Source organism: Cicer arietinum, chromosome 5, assembly GCF_000331145.2.
Source record: "Cicer arietinum cultivar CDC Frontier isolate Library 1 chromosome 5, Cicar.CDCFrontier_v2.0, whole genome shotgun sequence".
Lineage (NCBI taxonomy): Eukaryota > Viridiplantae > Streptophyta > Magnoliopsida > Fabales > Fabaceae > Cicer > Cicer arietinum.
The window spans coordinates 52,646,706-52,667,945 of NC_021164.2; the positions used below are offsets into that span (position 1 = coordinate 52,646,706).

Consider the following 21,240-nt stretch of genomic DNA (forward strand, 5'->3'; position numbering starts at 1 on the left):
ATTGAAATATTTTAAATTAATCACTTCAAAATTTATTAATTTAATCCATTTTTTATTCCTTCTAAAATTAAAGAATATATGTAAGTACATATCAAATATCAAATCAGCAATAAATAAATATTCATTCTAAAATTAAATAATATATTTAAGTACTTATCAAATAAGCAATAAATAAACACATAGAAAGAACAAAAACTATGTGGATAAACCGAAAATAAAAATTAAAACTTACTTGATCAAATAAGATTAGCATGTAAGGAGAAAAAACGCAGCTAATAAATTGTTGCAAGGGACTGATGGAGATAATTTCGGATTTTTCTAAAATTCTGAAACAATAAAAATTAATTTTTGATTTAAAGTCATTCAGCGGAGCAGTTAAAAAGCAGTCGTTCCTCACCGCACTAACAGTCCCTTACCGCCGGCGCGAAACGCCGTCATTCACTCTCATTGTCTCTACCTTCTCGCCAGGGTTTACAGAACATTCCAACCATTCAATTAATTCCCAATTCAAATATCAAATTCCCAATTCAATTCCAACAATGTTAACATTGAAAACGATTTCTTCAGCACTGAACCTCATCGACACTAAGAGAATCTCAAAAAAGCCTTCGAAGATCTTCAATCACACTCTTCCTTCGTTAATTCTCTCCCTCTCTCATGGCTCGAACTCGATTCCCACTTCACCGAACAACAACAATCTCTCAATAATCGATTTCACATTCTCCAATCCCTCGAACAATCACATTCCCAGTCCCCATACAAAACCCTAACGACCGAACCTCCAATGACGCGAACTTTTTGACTAACCCTAACAACCCATCGTCAAACCAGGGCGTATTGAGTGTTTATTGTGAGAAGAAGGATGGTGTAGGGTTGTTGAATTACGTTAAGGATAATTTCAAGGATAAAGTTAGGGTTCAAGAGGAGATTCTCAAGGCGTTTCGCTGTGCTCCGGACACCGGAGAGATTGTTCTGAAGTCGTTGGAAGGGTTTCATGATAGTTTCAATGATAAGAGATTGAGGAGGATGGAGAGGAGTTGCCTTACGTTGTTGAAGATTTTGAGTGTTGCTGGTGTGAATGTGAGTTTGAAGACTAGGGAGAAAGCGTTGAAGGTGGCGATGGATTGGAAAGTGAGATTGATTGGTGATTGTGCCAACATTTTGGGGGCATTGGGGTTTTTCTATTTGATTTATGCATTTGGTTTGGTTTCTGAATTTAGTATGGATCAGCTTGTTGAATTTTCTTCTATGGCTGCGGTTAATGACGAGTTTCCCCAGCTTTGTCGGGACATTAGTTTGACGTATAGAGTTCCTGGTAAGGCTGTTGGATTTTTTCTAATGATTTGGTGTTGTTTGAGATGTTAATTGTTAGGATAACACTTGTGTGTGTGCTGAAATAGCAATTAGGATATAGTTTATGTTTTCAAAGTCATTGATAATAGATTGCACAAATGTCCATTTGGCCTTATTCAACAAACTGGGTAATCAAACATACCCATAGCTTGGTTGGGAAGGATGATTCTGCTACAGGATTTTCGGGTGCATATGTATACATCTTCATAGTGGTATTGAGTTGTCAACATTGATATTGATGAATGAGAGAAAGAGAGAGACGAAAATAAGGGAATGGTAATTCAAGTTATGTCAGGTGTTTTTGTGTGCAATTGACATCATTCAATTTGAAATGTGATTCATATTTGTACTTTGTTTTATATTTTAAAGAATTTGCCAAACAATTTCCTTGACATATTCTTGAAAACTGGAGTTAATATTCTTGAAAACAATTTCCCCAACCATGCCTTCTTACATATGTTCCTCGGCTAGGCCTTATGGTTTTGCTGGTATTCCCATAGGTCCCAGTGAAAACCCCAGCCTTGGTGGTTCTCATTTAAATTCATCAGAGCCACCTGTGCAATCTGCTTATTATGATAGAGCAATTAATTATGGTGGTATTAATCTTCCACATCATCACCAAGCATCTTATTATCCTCAGTAGATCAATCAATCGCTTCTCTTGTCAGTACTAAACTCATGCACTGGTATTTAGCGTCTCCCTGACTTTACACCCTAGCTGTTTGGTTTTTAAAATTGTAGATTGCAACTTTGCTTCATTGACCATGATTGTAGGTTATAAATTAGATCCGGTAATTGAGAATTGTGAAGGAGTGTTTCGTTTCACAGTCTTAATTGAATTATTTTGTGTATATAAATTACTTAGAGGTTAATTATGGTCTTTCCTCTCCCTTCTCACTCTTCCCCAAACCACGACCCTTGCTTTTTTTGCTAAACAATGTGACTTGCAAAGGATTTGTCTAGAATAGAATCTTATACATAGTTGCATTTTCAATTGGGAATGATGACTCACTAAACAAATATACTGTTTATGTGAACACGCGCACACACAAAACGAAACTTCATCCCATAGGTTGATTACATGGCTATTAAGTATAATTATTTTTTCCCGAAGATCCATATAGGTTAAAGTATTTTTTCAAATTTCTTTCGTTGTGCTCTTAGTTATTCTTTTGCCCATTTTAATTGTTTTTTAATTTGTTCCATTTCATAAAAACTATTCAACAAAATTTTGTGTCGGCTATTTGATTGCCTTATGCAGCTCTCATATTTTATCCAAACACGGGTAAAGTTAATTTAGACATAGGAAATTATTCGCAATCATTCTCAGTCAAGAATCTTTAAGGAAGTCCATTTATAAACTGGCGATGCCATCGCTATTAAGCTAAGAGTGCGCCTTTGTTTAAGATTATTGGAGGAGAAAATCACTTTTTATAATTAAATAAAAAAATCATTTTTGATGTTTTAGTTATGTTTGTGTAAGCCTTTTTCAAAATCATTCTGTTGAAAATGAAAACCTCTTTTGATTAGCTTTTGAAGATAACCATTTTTAAGAGAAGAGAGAAATACAAAATCTCTTTTAACATTTAAAAAAATAAAAAATAGCTTCTACTTTTCTTAAAAATCTCTAAAAAACAGTTTTTAAATTATTTATATCAAATTTACTTTTATTTTAATCTATAACAACTCTTTTTTATGTTAAACGCTTTAATCCAAAAACATTGTGCATGACTGCATTTTTAAAACTAACATTAAGCTTTGGGATTTTGTGTTACTTGTTATCACCTCTGTTAGAATATTAGAAAATATCTTATAATATCTTTTATATTATATTAGAGTATCTTGAGTTATTCCTTATGATCAATTTATAATCGTAGAGATATCTTAGAATATCTCTCATTATTATTATAATTTATTCCTGATTTAGGATTTAGTCTATGTTTCGCTATAAATAGAGATTAGTATTGAGCCTTTTGTAATCAAGTTTGCATAAAACTATTATCAATAATATTCAAATTCTTATTATTTTCTCTCCTCCTTTTCTCCAAAATCCCACAACTTCAACATGGTATCTAGAGCCTATTTCGATCCTCCTTGAACAATTTCACTTCTATTCTGCTGCCGAATTCCCAACAGTTAGGGAATATAATCATAGTTTCTCTTTTCCAACATTCCGACACGTTTCACTCGTTTTCCGTTCACTATTGTCGCTGCTGCCACTATTTCCGACAAATTTTCCAGCAAATAGCGTAGTCATCTCCAGACCAGGTCATGCCCGAAAGCGCGTCGCCAAAAGCCGTCACATGCGCTCTCACGCGCTGCTAATCTCTCCTGTGAGTAGATCTCACGCGCCGCTGTCTCCACACCGTGTGACGGCGCATTTTGACGCCTCTCAGTTGCTGCTTGGTCGGTCAATCACGCCTCAACCTCGCGGTTTCGAATCTGCCCTCGTATTCTAGTTTCGGGCTACGACTACACCTACTACCTTCAAGATCCGCCGTCTCCTGCTGCCTTCCATCTGTTGTCACTGCTGAAAAAGTTTTCCAACAAGTTTTCCGATACAACCACTTCCATTGTGTGTGGAATCTCCTGATATACACAAACCAAATTTTTTATTGCCGCGCTCATATGCCTTCAAGATCCTCCTTGTTCATTCCACGCACCGCGACGAACAGCCTCGAGCTTAGGTGCGTCTGTCCGCCTTCCGGCACAATGTTTCAGTCGTCTAGATTGGGTTTTCCTTCCTGTTTCCAGATCTGCCCTTACTTTCCAATTTTGATCCACAAAAATGTGTTATTATTCAAACAACTGTTATCTCTTCTGTTTTGGACGCATTTTCTCACTCCGTTGATCGATCATGGTTTCATTTCATTAGAGTCGCAACTGTTATCTCTTCTGTTTTGGACGCATTTTCTCACTCCGTTGATTGATCATGGTTTCATTTCATTAGAGTCGCACTGCTTCTTCTTGTGTGTTTGTCATGCAATTTAGTTCTTACTAATAGATTATAACAGTGGCTTCTATTCTCACTGACGATCATTTTGATGGTGTCCTTTTTCCACAGATGAATCATATTAGTGATGACTTCTTCTTCCATTGATGATTATTCTAACGATGTCTTTTATTTTCACGACTCACTTTATCTTACCAATTTGTCCCAGATGCACTGGCCCCATCTTTGTCCCAGATGTACTGGTCTTGCCTTTCTCTCCTTGAAGTACGCCTCTCCAATATTATTGGTTTGAAGCTTCCAAATGCAGTTTTTAGAAGAACGAACCTTGCTTTGTTCAATTGCTTGCCATGAATTTCTCTCAGGCTGATGATCATATCGGCTATCTGGCTAGGCTATATTTATAGCAATTCTCTCCGACTTCACCTGCATCTGTGAGTTGTTTTTTCATCCTTTTTATTATTTTGCAGAGCAAAACATTATTTTCTTGTAACAAGCTAAAACTTAGTAAGCTTTAGCTTGAGGGGGAGTATTAGAATATTAGAAAATATCTTATAATATCTATTATATTTTATTAGAGTATCTTGAATTATTCCCTATGAACAATTTATAATCATGGAGATATCTCAGAATATCTCTCATTATTATTATTATTATTTATTCCTGATTTAGGATTGAGTCTATGTTTCTCTATAAATAGAGATTAGTATTGAGCCTTTTGTAATCAAGTTTGCATAAAACTATTATCAATAATATTCAAACCCTTATTATTATCTCTCATTTTCTCTAAAATCCCACAACTTCAACAACCCCTATACATAACGTGCTATCCTAATGGGATGGCAAAGGCAAGATGTATTCTGTTGTAATCGTTTCTTTTATATCTTTCTTTTCACACCTTTTATTTTTCCTTTTTTATCATCAGTCATATGTTGACAAAATACTGTTACAGTCTTACTACTTATATGCAGTGCAGTTTCTCATCTCTGGTTTTCCTGCTTTAACCATTTTATTATGTCTAGTATAAAACTAAATGTCGATGTAATATTTGGTTTTCACATGGTCCCTTTCCAGAAAAATAAAAATGTGTTTTTGAATATGTCGGTAAATTCAGTTGCATTTGTTTTCTAGTATCATTGAATTAACACATCTTATGATGATGAAAGCTGCTTGTTGTGAATTATGGTTTGTACTGTATTCTGATAACCATCCGTATACATGGATTATGTCTCACGGTCTGTTCAACAGTTGAGCTGCTGCCTGCTGGTGTCAAATATAATTTTACTGTTTTCTTCTGTGTACCCAAAGAACTAATTCAAATTAAGTCATGTGAAGCTTTTGTAGAGGTAGATGAATTGATGTTAGATGTAGTCTAAGCTGGGGATATTTGGTTGTTACATTACATATACTATATGTTGTTTATTTTTTGGTAAAGCATGCTATGTATGCTTTTGGACATAACAACTGAGGTAACATTTTTGTGGAAAGCAGACCAAATTGTGACATGTGTGAGTTCCCATCAGTCATCCATTGATTAACCATATGCTGGAACCCTGTGATTTTGAGTCCATTGGAAATGGCGTGAAAATGTCGAAAATTAACTCTTGATATGTCTGTTTCTGGTTAGGTTTTGTATCATTTAAGCAGATGAAGCCAGAGAGAAAAAAAAAGGATGAACATCAATGATAGAAAATAGGGAAAATATCCCTATCAAGGTTGATAATAATGATTATAATAATAACTTTAAGAAAGTGATTATTTATTCGGCACTTAAATTCTAGTGAATGCTTCTAGTTCTGTGTACTTCAAGTTGATTGTGCTAGTCCTTTGGTGAAGCTATTGGTCATTTATGAAGCTTCTATATTCATTTTTATGTGCAGCAAGTTGCTAGTAGCTCGAGTTTTAACTACCTCTCAGTTGTTTTATTTTACACTACTTGTGTGATTGTGAATAATTATAAGATTTTAAGAAAGTTAATGTATTAGAGAAATTTGAAACTATTCTACCTTTGAATTGATCTTTTACCCTATGAAAGGATGTGTATGTATTACTACTTGCTGTTGTATTAGATTGAAACTGATGTATAGATTGTGCCTCTCACCTTTTTAAAACCCTGATAATCTCTGTGTTGACAGCTTCAGTATTGTAACATGTAAGAGACCTTGTAATATATGTTGGAAATTATTGTTTATACTCAGTTGATTGCATGTTGAGATGTATTCTCAGTCTGTTCCCCTAAAATAGGTCATGAAAGACTGGCCAGCTTTCTTGGTTTGTACTGGTGAGAGCTGAGAACATTTTAATTACAAGAACAAAATAGACCATTCATCTTAAAATAATTCAAGGAAAACAGGAAAATGGGAGTGATTTTTATTTACATTTTAAAATAACTGATTTACGTTTTTGATGTAAAATCATGAAATTCACACTTCATTAAATTATTAAGTTTCTTTTATCAATTCAACTGATATGGTCTCATTTTATTATTTTATTAAAAATAAAACTCTTACCATATGCATAAATTAGGAAAAATTTAAAGGAACGACGTTATGCACAAGAGTTTTTGTTTTTGCTTTTACTAAAATAAGAGTTGTAATATTGACTTATTGTAGTTTTTTCATTATGATTAATGTGTGACGTACGGCATATTATAATTTTCACACATGAATATGTAAAGTAAAGAATCAACGTGGTGTGGTGAAAGCGATATATACTTGGAATTTGTAACTATTTGGTTGATGGTTAAATCTTTAGTTCAATGTATATAAAAAAATATATATGTTAAAAAGGATAATTTCTTAAAAAGATCTTAATTGTTTTGAAAGATTAATCTTCATAATTGTGAGTAGAGAATACTTTGGTTAAAGAAAAAACTTAATTATAGTTTTGCTCTTTTATTTTAACCAACTTTTAAAATTGACTTCTTTAATTTGAAAATTGATATTTTAGTTTTTTTTTGTTAGATTTTTGAATTAAATAATAATTTAATATATTTTAAATGATGTGATATACGATTTTATAAAACAAAATCACGTGTGTATTAATTATTCATATTTTATTAATTAATTTATAAAAAATGAATTTTTTTGAAGTCGTAAGTTATATTGTAGAGGATTTTCATTCTATATCGAATTATGTATTGTCATTTCAAATATATTATATTTCAAATATATTATATTGTTATTTTTTAATATAAAATTAAAATTATGAAATTTTAAAATAGGAAAATTAGTTTCGTAATAGATAAAATTAAGAGATTAAAATATAACAAATTTAAAAAAGATACAGAATGAAAAGACATGCGGATATAATTAATCGGCAACATTATTGAGAATTTGAAAATCAGTTTTACCAAACTGGACGAAAAGTGATTAAAGTATAATAGAGAATGTTCATAATAATTAAATATCACCTCTTTTTGCATTTATTGTATAAGGAATATTAATATAATTTCTACAGCATTGTTATTATAATATTTTTACTCTTTTTTCGAGTAACTGTGATATTATTTTGTCTGAAGATTTGTCCTCAAGGTAAGTATGGAAAAATAATATTTAATTATATATATGAGTCTCAATCTTTTTGAAGTTTAAGATTAATATTTAGATAATTTTATATTAAATTTAATGGTGAATGAATTCTGACTTCATTGTTTTGTCAAAAAAAAAAACTTCAAAAATTAATTAAACACTAAATATTTTGAAAAAGACAAATTAAACACTAAAATGTTTGTTCATTAATTATCATATTTATCTATTATTCCATCTGATCTAAGTGACTTGTTTGTAAAAGATTGACATTTCTCAATATACAATGTAACAATAATGACTTTTTATAGTTGTAGTATCAAATTATGTGGAAGTTCTCTCTTCTTAGAAAGTGGATATATATTTTTCATTATAACATTAGGATTCGACTATTTTTCATGTAAGAGTTGTATTACTCCTTGAATTTTCATTAATAAAAATTTTGTTTAGAGAGAATGAAGGCAAGACTTGAAAGAAATAGAGGTATTTAATTTGCAAGTGTCTTGGATGTGACATATTTTAATATATATTGCAATTCATTGTGTGGAAAGAAATCATACCATAAATAGAAAGAGAAAGTGGTAGATGTAAGTAGAAAACCAATCACAACTATGATCCAACCACATCATAAGCCGTTAAAGGCCTTAGATTTTCTGTTATTTTTCTTTAAAAGTTAATCTAATCATGGCCATAAGTACATTCTTCTTTTTCCTTTTTCATTTTATGCTTCAACTATTGAAGGTGTGTGGGGAGAGGAATGAAAATAAAACTTCAATGAAAATGTTTTTATTGCTTTATCCTTTCATATATCAAATTTAATTCATAGCCTATAAATAAATTATAGCAATGGACCAAAATATGTCCACTTTTTAGCAACTTGCTATTTTCTTCATGATCAATAATATGTAGTGATGCCTACATATTAACTTGCTCTTCAATAATGATAACAGTCTCATTATTTATTGTGAGCTAAGATTGAAGTAATTTCCATATTTGATTGGAGGGGATCCAATAATTTCTTCATTTAGATGCAACTAAAGATTAAAGTTTGTAGTTATAATTTCAAGTCACAATTGGATTGTTTATCAACCATACAAAAGCCTTACAGGTTTATTTTTGATTTAAATACACTTTTAGTTTTTCTGTTTTATTTAAAATTAACTTTTAGTTTTCATATTTTTTAAATTGAGTTTTTGGTTCTCTATTTTATAATTTGTGAAATTTTTGTGTCCCCTCTATTTTTTGTAATGTTGTCCATTGAATTATGACATGATAAAGATGTGATATAACCAAATTAAATAAGATGAAATTTATGTTATTAATCATGTTCATTTTCTTATTTTTTCCGTTAAAATTTCACGAATGTATTTAAATGTTAGTAACAATGTAAACGAATAGTTACAAAGATAAATAAAATAGCGTGAATATAATTCTATTTTTATCCAATTCAATTGTGTAATTTTATTCTCATGTTATTACCGAGTATACCATATCATGAAAATTGAAGGGAAACCAATCAAATCACAAGAGTTATAGAATAGGTGGACCAAAAATCCAATTTTAAAAATACGAGGACTGAAAATTGATTTTGAAAAAAATAGGATGACTACAAGTACATTTAATTGTCTTTTTTATTTTATTTTTTATTTTATAGATTCATAATTTTTAAGTGATACAATAGCAAAATAGATTTTGGATGAATTTTCTTTTGGTACAAGAATATAATAATTTTTTATTTAGGTTAACTATAATTTTAGTTCCTATTAAATTTCAAAATTTTGTTTTTAGTCTCTGTAAAATTTTTCTTCAACTTTTAGTTCTTACAATATTTTTATTCCGTACATTTAGTTTCTATAAAATCAAAATAAATTGAGACTTTATCATAATACTACAAAAATTGCATATACAAATTATGTGTTATGATAAAGTCTCTGCAAAAATAAGTTTGAAATTTTATTTTTAAGTCTATATTTTCATCATTTTAATTTCTTAAGTTTTTTACACTTAAAAATTCATATTGAAATCATACTTTGTTAAAAAATTCAATTTTTTTTGTAAAAATATGTTTACAATGTTATAAACTTGTCTATGAAAAATCTTTCAAAAATTGTAAAGATACATATGAATTGACTTAATATTAAGAACCAAAATATCTAACAGAAAATATTGTAGAGACTAAAAGTCAAATAAAATTTTTATAGAAACTAAAATTAAAATTTTAAAATATTTTAGGGACTAAAAACACATTTTATCCTTTATATATTGATATATGTAAATAAAAGACTTTTTTTTTTCAAAATGAGACTCAATTTGCTTTCTCTATAGAAAAATTGCATATCTCTCATTTAAGTTAAAATTCATTTTAATTACGAATTAATCACCCAAACAATTAAAATTCATTTTAATTACGAATTAATCACCAAATCAGTCATTTTTCAAATACGTTAAAATAAGATTATGTGATGGAATATCATATTAATTATTTTAAAATTATATTAATTTTTATAGTTTTCATCTACTTAATGAGAATTTTGAATTCAATGGTTTGATTGATTTAGTTAATCTTCTAAAAAAATAAAATAATTGAAGGTATAATTATGAAAGTTGATCCATACATGCTCTCTATCCACTTTGTTGTTTCACTCATGCATGATTGATTTGTTATAATCCCTTTGTTCCAAGAGGGATCGATGATAATGTCTTATTTGATTTGATTTATAGAATAGAGACCAATTTACAAATAGCATTGACAAATATTATGAATTGATCTATGAATACTTGAGCATGACTCTCACATGCAAGGTGATTAAATTATTTGAATCTAACCCTTTTTGGAACCTATTTTGGTGTGACCTATCCTTTCAACTTGAAGAAAGTGATTTGTAGTTCCGCACCAATCTCTTTACTGATTTTTGTGTGGTAAAGAGTAACATAGAGTTGGTATTTGGCACACCACTTTCGCTTTCAAATCTTACCTAAGCTAGCTCAAGAAAATAAGATACCCAAAAGGAACAATTTCTTTTGTGGAGAATAGTAATAAGTGTCCTAAAAATATATGTTAGAAAAAAATAAATATACAAATTATTATTTTTAAAACAGTGTTTCAATTTTTTAAACGCTCAAAAGTTATTGTTTTCTTCTGTAAAAAAATTATATTATTTCCAAATACAATTTTATTTTTTAGTTAATGTACTAAAATGACATGCTAGCTAGACTTTTCTTTTATTTTATTTCTCGAACAAATTATAACATGGAGTGATGGAGTTTTGAAATATAAAGAATCTGTTTGTTACAAAATCTTTGTTCAATAGTGAAAACAATTTCATAACAAAATCATCCACCACACTACTTTTTTAAAAGTCTAAAAGTTAATTCCACACAAATGTCTTTTCCCTCTCTCTCTCTCTGGTTAAAGTACAATTTAAAAGAGAAATGTAAATATAGAAATAAATAAAAAATGAAAATGCATTTAAAACTTGTGTATTTAATTTTTTTAAAGTTTTAATTTTATTATTTTAAGTAAAATTTTTATTTTTGTTTTTTTAATAAATGTCCTATAAAAACACTTGTTAGCAAAACCTTGTCAAAAAAGGAGTATATTTTCTTATTAATTTCTTTTACCAATTAATTAGAGTTAATCTCATTAAAACTTACTTTAATTTTTAATAAGTATGAGTGTTTACACACGGAAATCGGAATGAGTTTTTTTTATTTATTTTTATATAATAATCAAAATATGTTAAGGGAGTACATGATGTACTCTAATCTAACTCTTTACAAAAAGTTCAAGTTACAAAAATGAAAGACAATTCCAAGAATTAAAAAACCAATTCCAATATTGTAAACTAGACTTTACTTTCTCTTAACATAAACCAACTCCAATATGTAATTTTAATTTGTGCTATAATCCTTCAAAATTAGTAATCTCCCCATCAAACATTATTTTGTTTTAATGACCCCAAATACAACAAATGGTTGCACACCAAATTATATTTGTTTATCTTTCCCTTGAAAATTTGTTTAAACTTTGATGGAATGGAACATGACCAAAGATATTTCAGGGCTTGCTGTGACAAAGCTATGGTCATATCCTAAGAGATAACAATAACTAAGCTTGAGTGAATAACTACATGCATGAAAGGATGTCGGTAACAGTAAGTTCTTGAAAGGATGTCAACGAATATAGTCTTGGAAATTGATCAAAATAAATATATATATTTTTTTAAATAATTATTAATCACACTTTACTCTCTTATATCTAAATTAGACATGAGATAATATTCATTTTAGTTACATATATATTCGATGACATATTATCATATTATTTCATAAATTTTTTATGAAAAGATGTCATACTTAACTCAAAATATATCATTTGTATATTATTTAGAGTTTAGAGTAAGAATCAACATTGTGTGTATAAAAATATTTTGACACATGACTACCAATCAAACATTTTTCTTTCGAAAAAACTTCCAACCATAAATAAACCAAGTACATTAATAACAATAATCATAGTAAAATTATTTTGTAAAAAAAAATATAATTATAGTAAGATTATAATAACCTACCATGTGAACATGAGGGGTTAGCTTTAATGAGTGTTCACTTGCAAACCAATATAAATAAAAATTGCAAATCAATAAAAAAAAGAAGCCAAAAAAAAAAATAAAACTAAATTTTATTGAATGTTTTTAAATTTTATTTTTTGAAATAGACTAAATTTATCTGATTCATTTTTAAAATCAAACCGAATCAAATATAACAACATAAATAAATTTTAATACTTATTTATTTTATTAATAGTATAAAATGTTTTAGTAATTTATTTCTGTGTTTTAATAATACTAACCATATTAGTTTACCATAATCAACATTTTGTTATATATATTCAACCTATAATTGATATTGTTTCCTTATAATGTTAAATTTATTATGTTATAATATGACATACAGATTGATTTTATGTAGTAGGCAGTATGGATGTAATTATGTGTCAGTAATAACAAATGAACCGATCTAATTCAAATTGTATTTAATTAGTTATTTTTTTTGTTATGATGTATTTAATTAGATCAAATCATATCATATCAAAATTTTGTAAACATATAATCCAACTTTATCAAATCACATACTATTTAATTTAGAAATTAAATGATTTTTTGACAAGTAATATTTTACAAATTTGACATAAAATAATGATAATTATTTAAATGGATAAGAACTTTTGAATATGTGATTAATTATAATTTAGTAAATTATTAATTAATCTACTAACGTTTCACAACTCAATAAATATCATTGACCTAACATTTATTGTAACCATACAAATAATGTTCAAATACATGTATTAAATTATAATAATTATTATTTAAAATTGTGATTAATTGTGTTATATTAATTATTAATTAGTTAATTGTCTATTAAGTGTAATCAATTATGTTTAGTATATTTCCATTCAAATTCTTTCAACTATCAATAATTCAAAGTTTCAAATTATCTTTTAAGGCATTTTTAATAATAAAATTTTGAGAGTATTTTGATTATTGAAATACAGAAGTGAAATGATCACACATTGAAATACTAAAATATATATACAATATTTATTTATTTATTTAAAAAAGAGACAACAACACAAGTTGAAAGCAAGCAAGAAGAGACCCAGAAAACGTTTAAAATGACAAGCCAAAACATCACACAACCCAATGAAGAGAACAACATTAGAACATAGAGAGAGAAATCATCCAACAATTACAAGTCAACTATCTCTCTCTCTCTCAAACAACACAAAAAAACACAACACATTGAGTCCCTCAAACTGAAATGACACTTTTACCCCTCTCCATTTGCCTCCTTCAATTTTGACTCAACCACTCTCACACACTCACTCTCTTTCTCTTTCTCTCTTTCTCTCTCTCTCTCTCTCTCTCTCTCTCTCTCTCTCTCTCACCACAATGGACGCCGGCGAACCCCAATTCCGGCGACAAACTCCTGGCAAGATGGAACACGACGATCCAAATCGAACCATGTCACGAACCGATTCTGCTTCCGAAGTTGCTGCCACCAGCGGAGCTAGATACAAGCTGATGTCGCCGGCGAAGCTCCCGATCTCTAGGTCACCGGTTTTGACGATTCCGCCGGGACTCAGTCCGACTTCGTTTCTTGAATCCCCAGTGCTACTCTCAAACATGAAGGTACTTCAATTTTTGGGTTTCTAGGGTTTTGTTTTTGTTCTCTGTTGAATTAGCAAAATGTAGTATCAAGGTTCAGTTTTGATCTATTTGGGATTGTTGAAACAAAAGTAAACAATAATTAAATTAAATGGGTAAGTTAATTCATCGTCAAAATGTGTTTTTTTTGTCAGTTGAAGTTTGGTCAAAGATGATACTTTTACTTTAAAGTGAGTGTCATATAAAAAATTTGTTCTTTTTTCAGTGTGATTTTCTTGCTAATGTTCACTGTACAAACACAGCATATCTGTGGCATTATTCTGTTTCTCTGGAATTTATATTTATATTATTGTTAATTTTTGGGACTTAAAAATGAGGTTATTTAATTTTTGATGAGGTGGAGATGCTGTGTGTTTCATGAAAAGATAGAAAATTGTTGTGAGAGTATATGTGCTTTGTTTAATCTGGTGGCTAATTTAATTTTGCTTATTTGTTTATTCCCTTTTATGATCGAAGTTGGTCCATTATTGTGTTTGATATTTTTTCACTTAGTAGATTTTATTATATGGGTGGTTTGTGTTAGGACAGTCAGGTTATTTAATTTTTGATGAGGTGGAGATGCTGTGTGTTTCACGAAAAGATAGAAAATTGTTGTGAGAGTATATGTGCTTGTTTAATCTAATTTAATTTTGCTTATTTGTTTATTCCCTTTTATGATCGAAGTTGGTCCATTATTGTGTTTGATATTTTTTCACTTAGTAGATTTTATTATATGGGTGGTTTGTGTTAGGACAGTCAGATTCTGATGCTTGCATTTATAGAAATCATTTTTGCGGCTTTATGCTCAGTTTGGTATGCTATTGGAAATTGGAATATGACTTTCTGTTATGATCGTTCAACATTTTTTTTTTTCAGTGTTGTTTTTTCACATGATGAATCTTCTTTTTGTGTTGGTGCTTTCCCTTTGTTTTAACGGTGTTGTAGGGAGCACAAAAAATCATTTTTGTTTTTGTTTTTGTTCTTTCCATTTATTCATGTGGAAGGAACAAACGAATAGATGCATCGCTGAGTATCAGATAGTGGATCCATTTTTAGCTCTGTATAACGTGACATGGGAACAGTATAAGGAATGTCAGAGGGATTGTATGTCAAGATATTTTTTCTTTGAAAGGACCTGATTGTCTTGATGTTCACAGTCTCGGTGGTCCTAACCTAACTTGTGCAGTTCAAGTTTCATGTGTGAATGGTTTTTATAAGTTCTGTTTATATAAGTTCAACATATCATAATATATTGAGCTATCTTTTATCTTATAAACCCCAAATAAGCATGTGATGTTATTATGTGGAAAAAATTACCAGCTTTGCTTATTACTTGATCATACTTGCTCTGTCTGCATAGGTAGCTGATAAATCAGATGATTTTGTACAAAGTTTCTTTCTTTCTGTTCTGTTATTAATAAATCGTCAGTTCATTAGCTGCTGTTTAGGGCCATAGATTTTCCTGCTATTCTGAAAGTTGCTGTTATTTGTCCATTTTTTTATTTATTTCTTTTCAACTTGTTTCAATGAGAAATTGGAATTCTTTACCATGTCATTTAATATATTTGAATTTATGATAATTCATTTGATTTGGTGATTGCTGCAGTAAGAGGATATTAGATTATATATTACTTTTTCTCGTCTCTTGCAGGTAGAACCTTCACCTACAACAGGTTCCCTTCCTAGGCTTCAACAAACAGCACATGGTTTTGTAACCTCTTCTACGTCTGCTACGTTTCCTGTAACCGCTGTATGCTTCAATTCTAATACTGTTGATGACGGAAAGTCCAGCTTCTTTGAATTTAAACCACACAGTAGATCGAATATGGTAATGAATTACTTGATGTTAGTAAACCTGATGTATATAAGCTTACTACAGCGAACACATGGACTTGATTTTGATTTTCTTCCTTAATTTTATCTGATCATAAACTGCATACCAAGTTAACAAGATAGGATGATTAAGTGAAGTATAAGGCTGTGGTGTTGTAAAGTATAAGGCGGAAACAGATTTGGTTGTTGTGTACAATGTTCTGGTTAATCTTGTTTTGAATATTACTATTGGTTGCATAGTACTTACACAATGCTTTTCTCTTGTTTTAGGTTCCTGCCGACTTTAACAACCATGCATGTGAAAAATCTACTCAAATAGATGGTCAAGGAAAAGTTCAATCTTTTGTCTCGACACCATTGGTCAAAAGTGAAATAGCAGTCTCTTCAGATGAAATAAGTCTATCATCACCTCGTCAAATGGTTAGTTCAGGGGCTAGTGCTCATGTTGAAGTCGATTTGGACGAATTAAACCCTAGTGGCAACGTCGCAACTAGGCTTCAAGCATCTCAAGTTGATGGTAGGGGCAGCGGACTTTCAGTTGCTGCTGATAGGGCATCTGATGATGGATACAATTGGCGAAAATATGGGCAGAAGCTTGTTAAAGGGTGTGAATTTCCACGCAGTTATTACAAATGCACACATCCTAACTGTGAAGTGAAGAAACTCTTTGAACGCTCTCATGATGGCCAAATCACTGAGATAGTTTACAAGGGAACACATGATCATCCTAAACCTCAACCGAGCCGTCGATACTCTGGTGGAACTATTATGTCTGTCCATGAAGAGAGATCTGATAAGGCTTCTTTGACTGGCCGTGAAGGTAATACTGGATGGATACTTCTCATTGAATCCAATCTTACTTAGTGCCAATCAAATAACATGACTTTCTTTTATCTTTTAAATTCTTGAATTGTAGACAAATAATTTAATAATTATGGTCAAATGTCTCATGCAGCTGAGCGTGACAGTACTCCAGATCTATCACCTATAGCAACAAATGATGATAGTCCAGAGGCTGCAGGATTTTTGTCAAACAGGAATATTGATGAGGTTGATGAAGACGATCCGTTCTCAAAGCGAAGGTTTGACGATTTAGGCCACAATTCCAATTTTATTTTTGTTGGTTGTACACTTTTGCTGATCACAAGTTTTTTTTATTTAGCAGAAAAATGGATCTTGACATCACTCCTGTAGTTAAGCCTATCCGGGAGCCACGGGTTGTTGTACAAACTCTGAGTGAGGTTGACATATTGGATGATGGTTATCGCTGGCGTAAGTATGGGCAGAAGGTAGTAAGAGGCAATCCTAATCCTAGGTATGTCTTCACATTGCAACTATAAAATATAAACTAAATTGATGAAGGCCAATTTAGTGTTTGTTTTAAATTATTTTACACACAAAAAACCTCTGTTTAAAAAAATGCTTCTCACTTATTTGGATAAGATTTGAAAAAATGGTTTCTGGATTCCGGAATAGGGAAAAGAGTAGCATCCTATAACATTTTTTCAAATGGTGTTTATTCTAAATTCTAAATCTTGATGCTCATGCAAAGTTGCATTGGAAGAGTTATAATATTCATTCAAAGGATTCTAATTGTCTCTTTTCTGACTTGTCAGTTTGAAATAATTGCAAAATCATGAGTTAGTTTGAGGTTGATGCGAGCGAAATCGATGCTGTATACCAGTACTGAATTGGCATTGACAAGTGATGGTTGTAGGTAAAAAAGGAACTAAAATAATTAAAACACACATGGTTAAGGAAGCAGTTTAAATGTACGAACATATCACTGCTAAGAATATGTCAAGAAACACTGGAATAACTGCAAAATTACATGAGTTGGTAGAACGTTATTCCTATGAAAATTGATGCTGTAGTCCAGTGTTGAATTGGCATTGACAGGTGCATAGGCGGATCTTAGTGGGGACATAGGGTGGCCACGACCACCCCAATATCGCCAACAATTTTTTTTATTTTTAAAAATAACCTATAAAATAATTATAAAAAATACTAATTAAAAAATACACTACATCTCTTAACTTAAATTTCAATTGTATGTGATTTGAGTTTCGTCTAAAGATATAAAAATCAAACTAATGATCTGATAAATTCAAAAGAAAATGAAATGAATTAAATTGATTTTTTTTTTCTGTTTCGAGTTCAATCTAAATTGACCCAAATAAATTCAATCTCTGTTGATTTGAATATGGTTTTACTTCATTTAAAATCGACCACTGATATCTGAATAAAATATCAGTAGTGTTATCTTAAATATGTGTTGTATTTAAGGATTTTTTAATCATTTACATAATATTTTTTCCATTTTGGTTTAAAAAGTGTCTACGTAAATGTTGTAATAGTATCAAAAGTCTAGTGTTTGAAAAAGAGAATTTTATATTATTAAAATAAGCATGTTAATTTTTATTAATGTCAACTTGATTGAACTGAACCAAATCAACACGCTATTCATCTATTCGGGTTTAGTTTTGTGATAAAAGTTATAAAAACTCAAACAAACTAATATCTTTTTGGTTTAGACTTTTTTTCCTCTTCAAAAATACGAACCAAAGCAATATTAGATTTTTTGTCCTCTTTTTGCAGTTGTGTTTGCAGAACAGTTTGTATGTTTACATCGCAACTTTACAACCTAAAATTCTAATATACAGTAAAATACTATATTTAATTTATCAATTCAAATTTTAAAAATTTGACACCCCAAAGTATTTGTTTAAGCTTCGCCACTGGACATGTGATGATGGTGGATTAAGAAGTAACTAAAATAATTAAATACATATTGGTTAAGGCAGCTATTCGAATGTTAGAGCATTAATGCCAAGTAAAAATATGCAAAGAAACACATTGGTCAATAGAGAACTGTTAAGATATTCTTGGAATTTGGGTTGAGTTTAAATCAACCTTGCATAATCGGCTTGTAAAGTGAGAGATGTCTTACGCTTATAAATACATTTTCATGCCATATCTTTCAAATTTGAGATTCATACGCCCAAGATTGGACATCTACAGTGTGACCTAATAGTGGGTGGTCCAACGGGTCTTGAATAAACTTCGATACCATATTAGAATTTGGGTTGGGTCTAAGTCAACCCTAAAACACTGGCTTGTAAGGTGAGAGATGGCTCTCATCCACATAACATATTTTCAGGCTATATATGATCCAATGTGAGAGACTCTTTAACAGATATCTAGAAAGTGTGGAAGAGTACTTGTTTATTTCTATGCTCTTAGAAGAAAATATGTCGACAAACAGAAGGATGGTTATGAGTTATGACAGTAGGTTAATAGAGAGTTATGAGGCATTTTAGGGGAAAGGGAAGGGCAATAAGATATTTACTGATTTGCATGGTTGAGGGTATATACTGATTAATAAGATTGTAGGACTTGTCTATATTGTAAAGTTGTTTTCTATTTCACTTTGTCATCCCGTTAGCCAAATATTGTAGTTCTTTTCAAGGTCTAATTTATCGAAACTGAATATTCACTGGAACTTTGTTGCATTCCTTATAAGTATGCGTCCCACGTTGCACTTGAGGATTCTTCTTTAGTATTTAGTAGCAACTTTAGTTGAAATCAAACACTCATTACTTTAGCTGTCAATATGATAAAGGGTATCTAAACATGTTGCTTCTTGTGTTTCCACTCTAGTGGAATTTGATTTTGGTGCTTTAGCAAGAACCTTGCACGGAATGTAAATCAAATGTGTACTCAGACCTTGATAAGCTTGGCAGATTTGTCTATGATCCTTTTTGTATTTGATAGAATTGCGATGATTTAACCTTGCTGCTTATCACAGGAGTTATTACAAATGCACAAACGCTGGTTGCCCAGTTAGAAAACACGTGGAGCGGGCGTCTCATGATCCGAAAGCCGTAATAACCACATATGAGGGTAAACACAATCATGATGTACCGACTGCAAGGAATAATAGTCATGACATGGCAGGACCATCAGCTGCAGGTGGACAACATACAAGAATTCGACATGAAGAAAGTGATACTATTAGCCTTGACCTTGGAATGGGCATTAGCCCAACTGCTGAAAATAGAACGAACAGTCAAGGGAGAATGATGCTTAATGAATATGGTGATAACCAAACTCACACCAACAATTCCAGCTTCAAGTTTGTTCATACTACACCGCCTCCGGTATATTATGGTGTACTAAATAACAACTCAAATCCATATGGTTCTAGAGAAAACTCGAATGATAGTTCGTCTTTAAACCATTCTGCTTATCCTTGCCCAACGAACATCGGAAGAATACTAATGGGTCCCTAAAATTGTGTACACAACAAAAAAATAAAATGAAATGAAATTATGAGTATCATTTTGCTTTCTTCTTTTTGGCTGGTAAAGCTTCAAAGTTCAAAGGCATGTTTTCTCTTTGAAAATGCTGATAGTTGTTTTATGTTCATATCACACTATCTGAGAGGTGCCCTTTGGTAGAACTAGTAGTAGTTGTGTTCTTTCAGGTTTGACTTTTATATCTAATTGTTGGTTGTATAATTATATATACAAATTCTTCTGTACAAATATGAAGCTGATACTATAGTTGCTTCAACAAGAACCCTTGTAAAAGTGTTTGATTTTAACTATTTATAAGAAGCAGTGTTTAGCCTGTTCCTGAACTTTTGGTTCTAATTACCTCAAGAGTACTTTATATTCATACTAGCTATACAAACAATTATGTTAATTATTGTTTCTGATTATAGTAAGATTAGATGGAATATATGAGATAAAACCATGTAGTTGCCCTTGTTTGATATGCTCATTTTTTATGCATACAACCTTGTGTATAGAACAGCAATACAGTAAAAGTTTCTCTAGAAAGAATAATACTATGATTCTGCAGGATAAACTTAGATGATGTAACAGTGTGTTAGTTAAAGTTTGCTATCTTACCTCATTGTACTTTTTATCATAGTTGCAATCATGGTTTTCAAAACAATGACAATCAAGATGTTGTCGTGATGGCACTACGATTGCGGTCAAGGTTGCATCACTTGCATTTGACTTTGGTATCACTTGCATTTGACTTTGGTTATTTGGCACTATAAAGAATAAAATGTCTGTTACTATGACTGCAATTTAAAGCTTGTCATATTGTGAATATATGGAGAATCTTTTGATTACCTTTGAAATTGTCATTGCAACAGTGATTGAATGAAGCCTCTCTTTCATAATAACAGGTCAGAAATAGTAAATTAAAACAACCAAGTGATGCACATATGAGTGAATTATTCTGTGAAGATCTTGTTTCAAAAGAACAAGTCATAAGTGTATGATGAGAGTGTGAGTGCGTGAAGGACTTTTGTTTCAAGACAATGAAAACATAGTACTGTATTTGTCAAAAA

The 21,240-nt window shown here is 30.7% G+C and overlaps 2 protein-coding genes and 1 long non-coding RNA gene across 5 annotated transcripts; 2 read left to right on the plus strand and 1 right to left on the minus strand.

Annotated features, from left to right (window-relative positions):
* Positions 1 to 281: 281 nt before the first annotated feature.
* On the plus strand, positions 282 to 6,510 carry LOC101490517 (truncated FRIGIDA-like protein 1). The gene is given in 4 exon segments (XM_073369340.1): positions 282 to 588; positions 591 to 752; positions 755 to 1,315; positions 4,515 to 6,510. Coding segments are annotated over 4 exon segments (915 nt in total). The 5' UTR covers positions 282 to 539; the 3' UTR covers positions 4,658 to 6,510.
* Positions 6,511 to 13,536: 7,026 nt separating this feature from the next.
* Positions 13,537 to 21,232, minus strand: LOC113787165 (uncharacterized). The gene is made up of 2 exons (XR_012163220.1): positions 20,789 to 21,232; positions 13,537 to 14,065 (listed from the first exon to the last, which is right to left on the minus strand). It is a non-coding gene; the product is annotated as an uncharacterized lncRNA (long non-coding RNA).
* LOC101501211 (probable WRKY transcription factor 20) lies at positions 13,785 to 20,514 on the plus strand. 3 transcript variants are annotated; one of them, XM_004506619.4, is made up of 6 exons: positions 13,785 to 14,024; positions 15,691 to 15,867; positions 16,143 to 16,692; positions 16,828 to 16,954; positions 17,035 to 17,187; positions 19,681 to 20,514. In XM_004506619.4, exons 1-6 carry the CDS (start codon positions 13,785 to 13,787, stop codon positions 20,162 to 20,164), a joined length of 1,731 nt encoding a protein of 576 aa, XP_004506676.1. In that variant the 3' UTR covers positions 20,165 to 20,514. The 3 variants fall into 3 exon arrangements, with proteins under 3 accessions (XP_004506676.1, XP_004506677.1, XP_012572994.1); XM_004506620.4 differs by having other exon boundaries at positions 17,038 to 17,187; XM_012717540.3 differs by lacking the exon at positions 13,785 to 14,024 and adding an exon at positions 14,161 to 15,204.
* Positions 21,233 to 21,240: the final 8 nt, after the last annotated feature.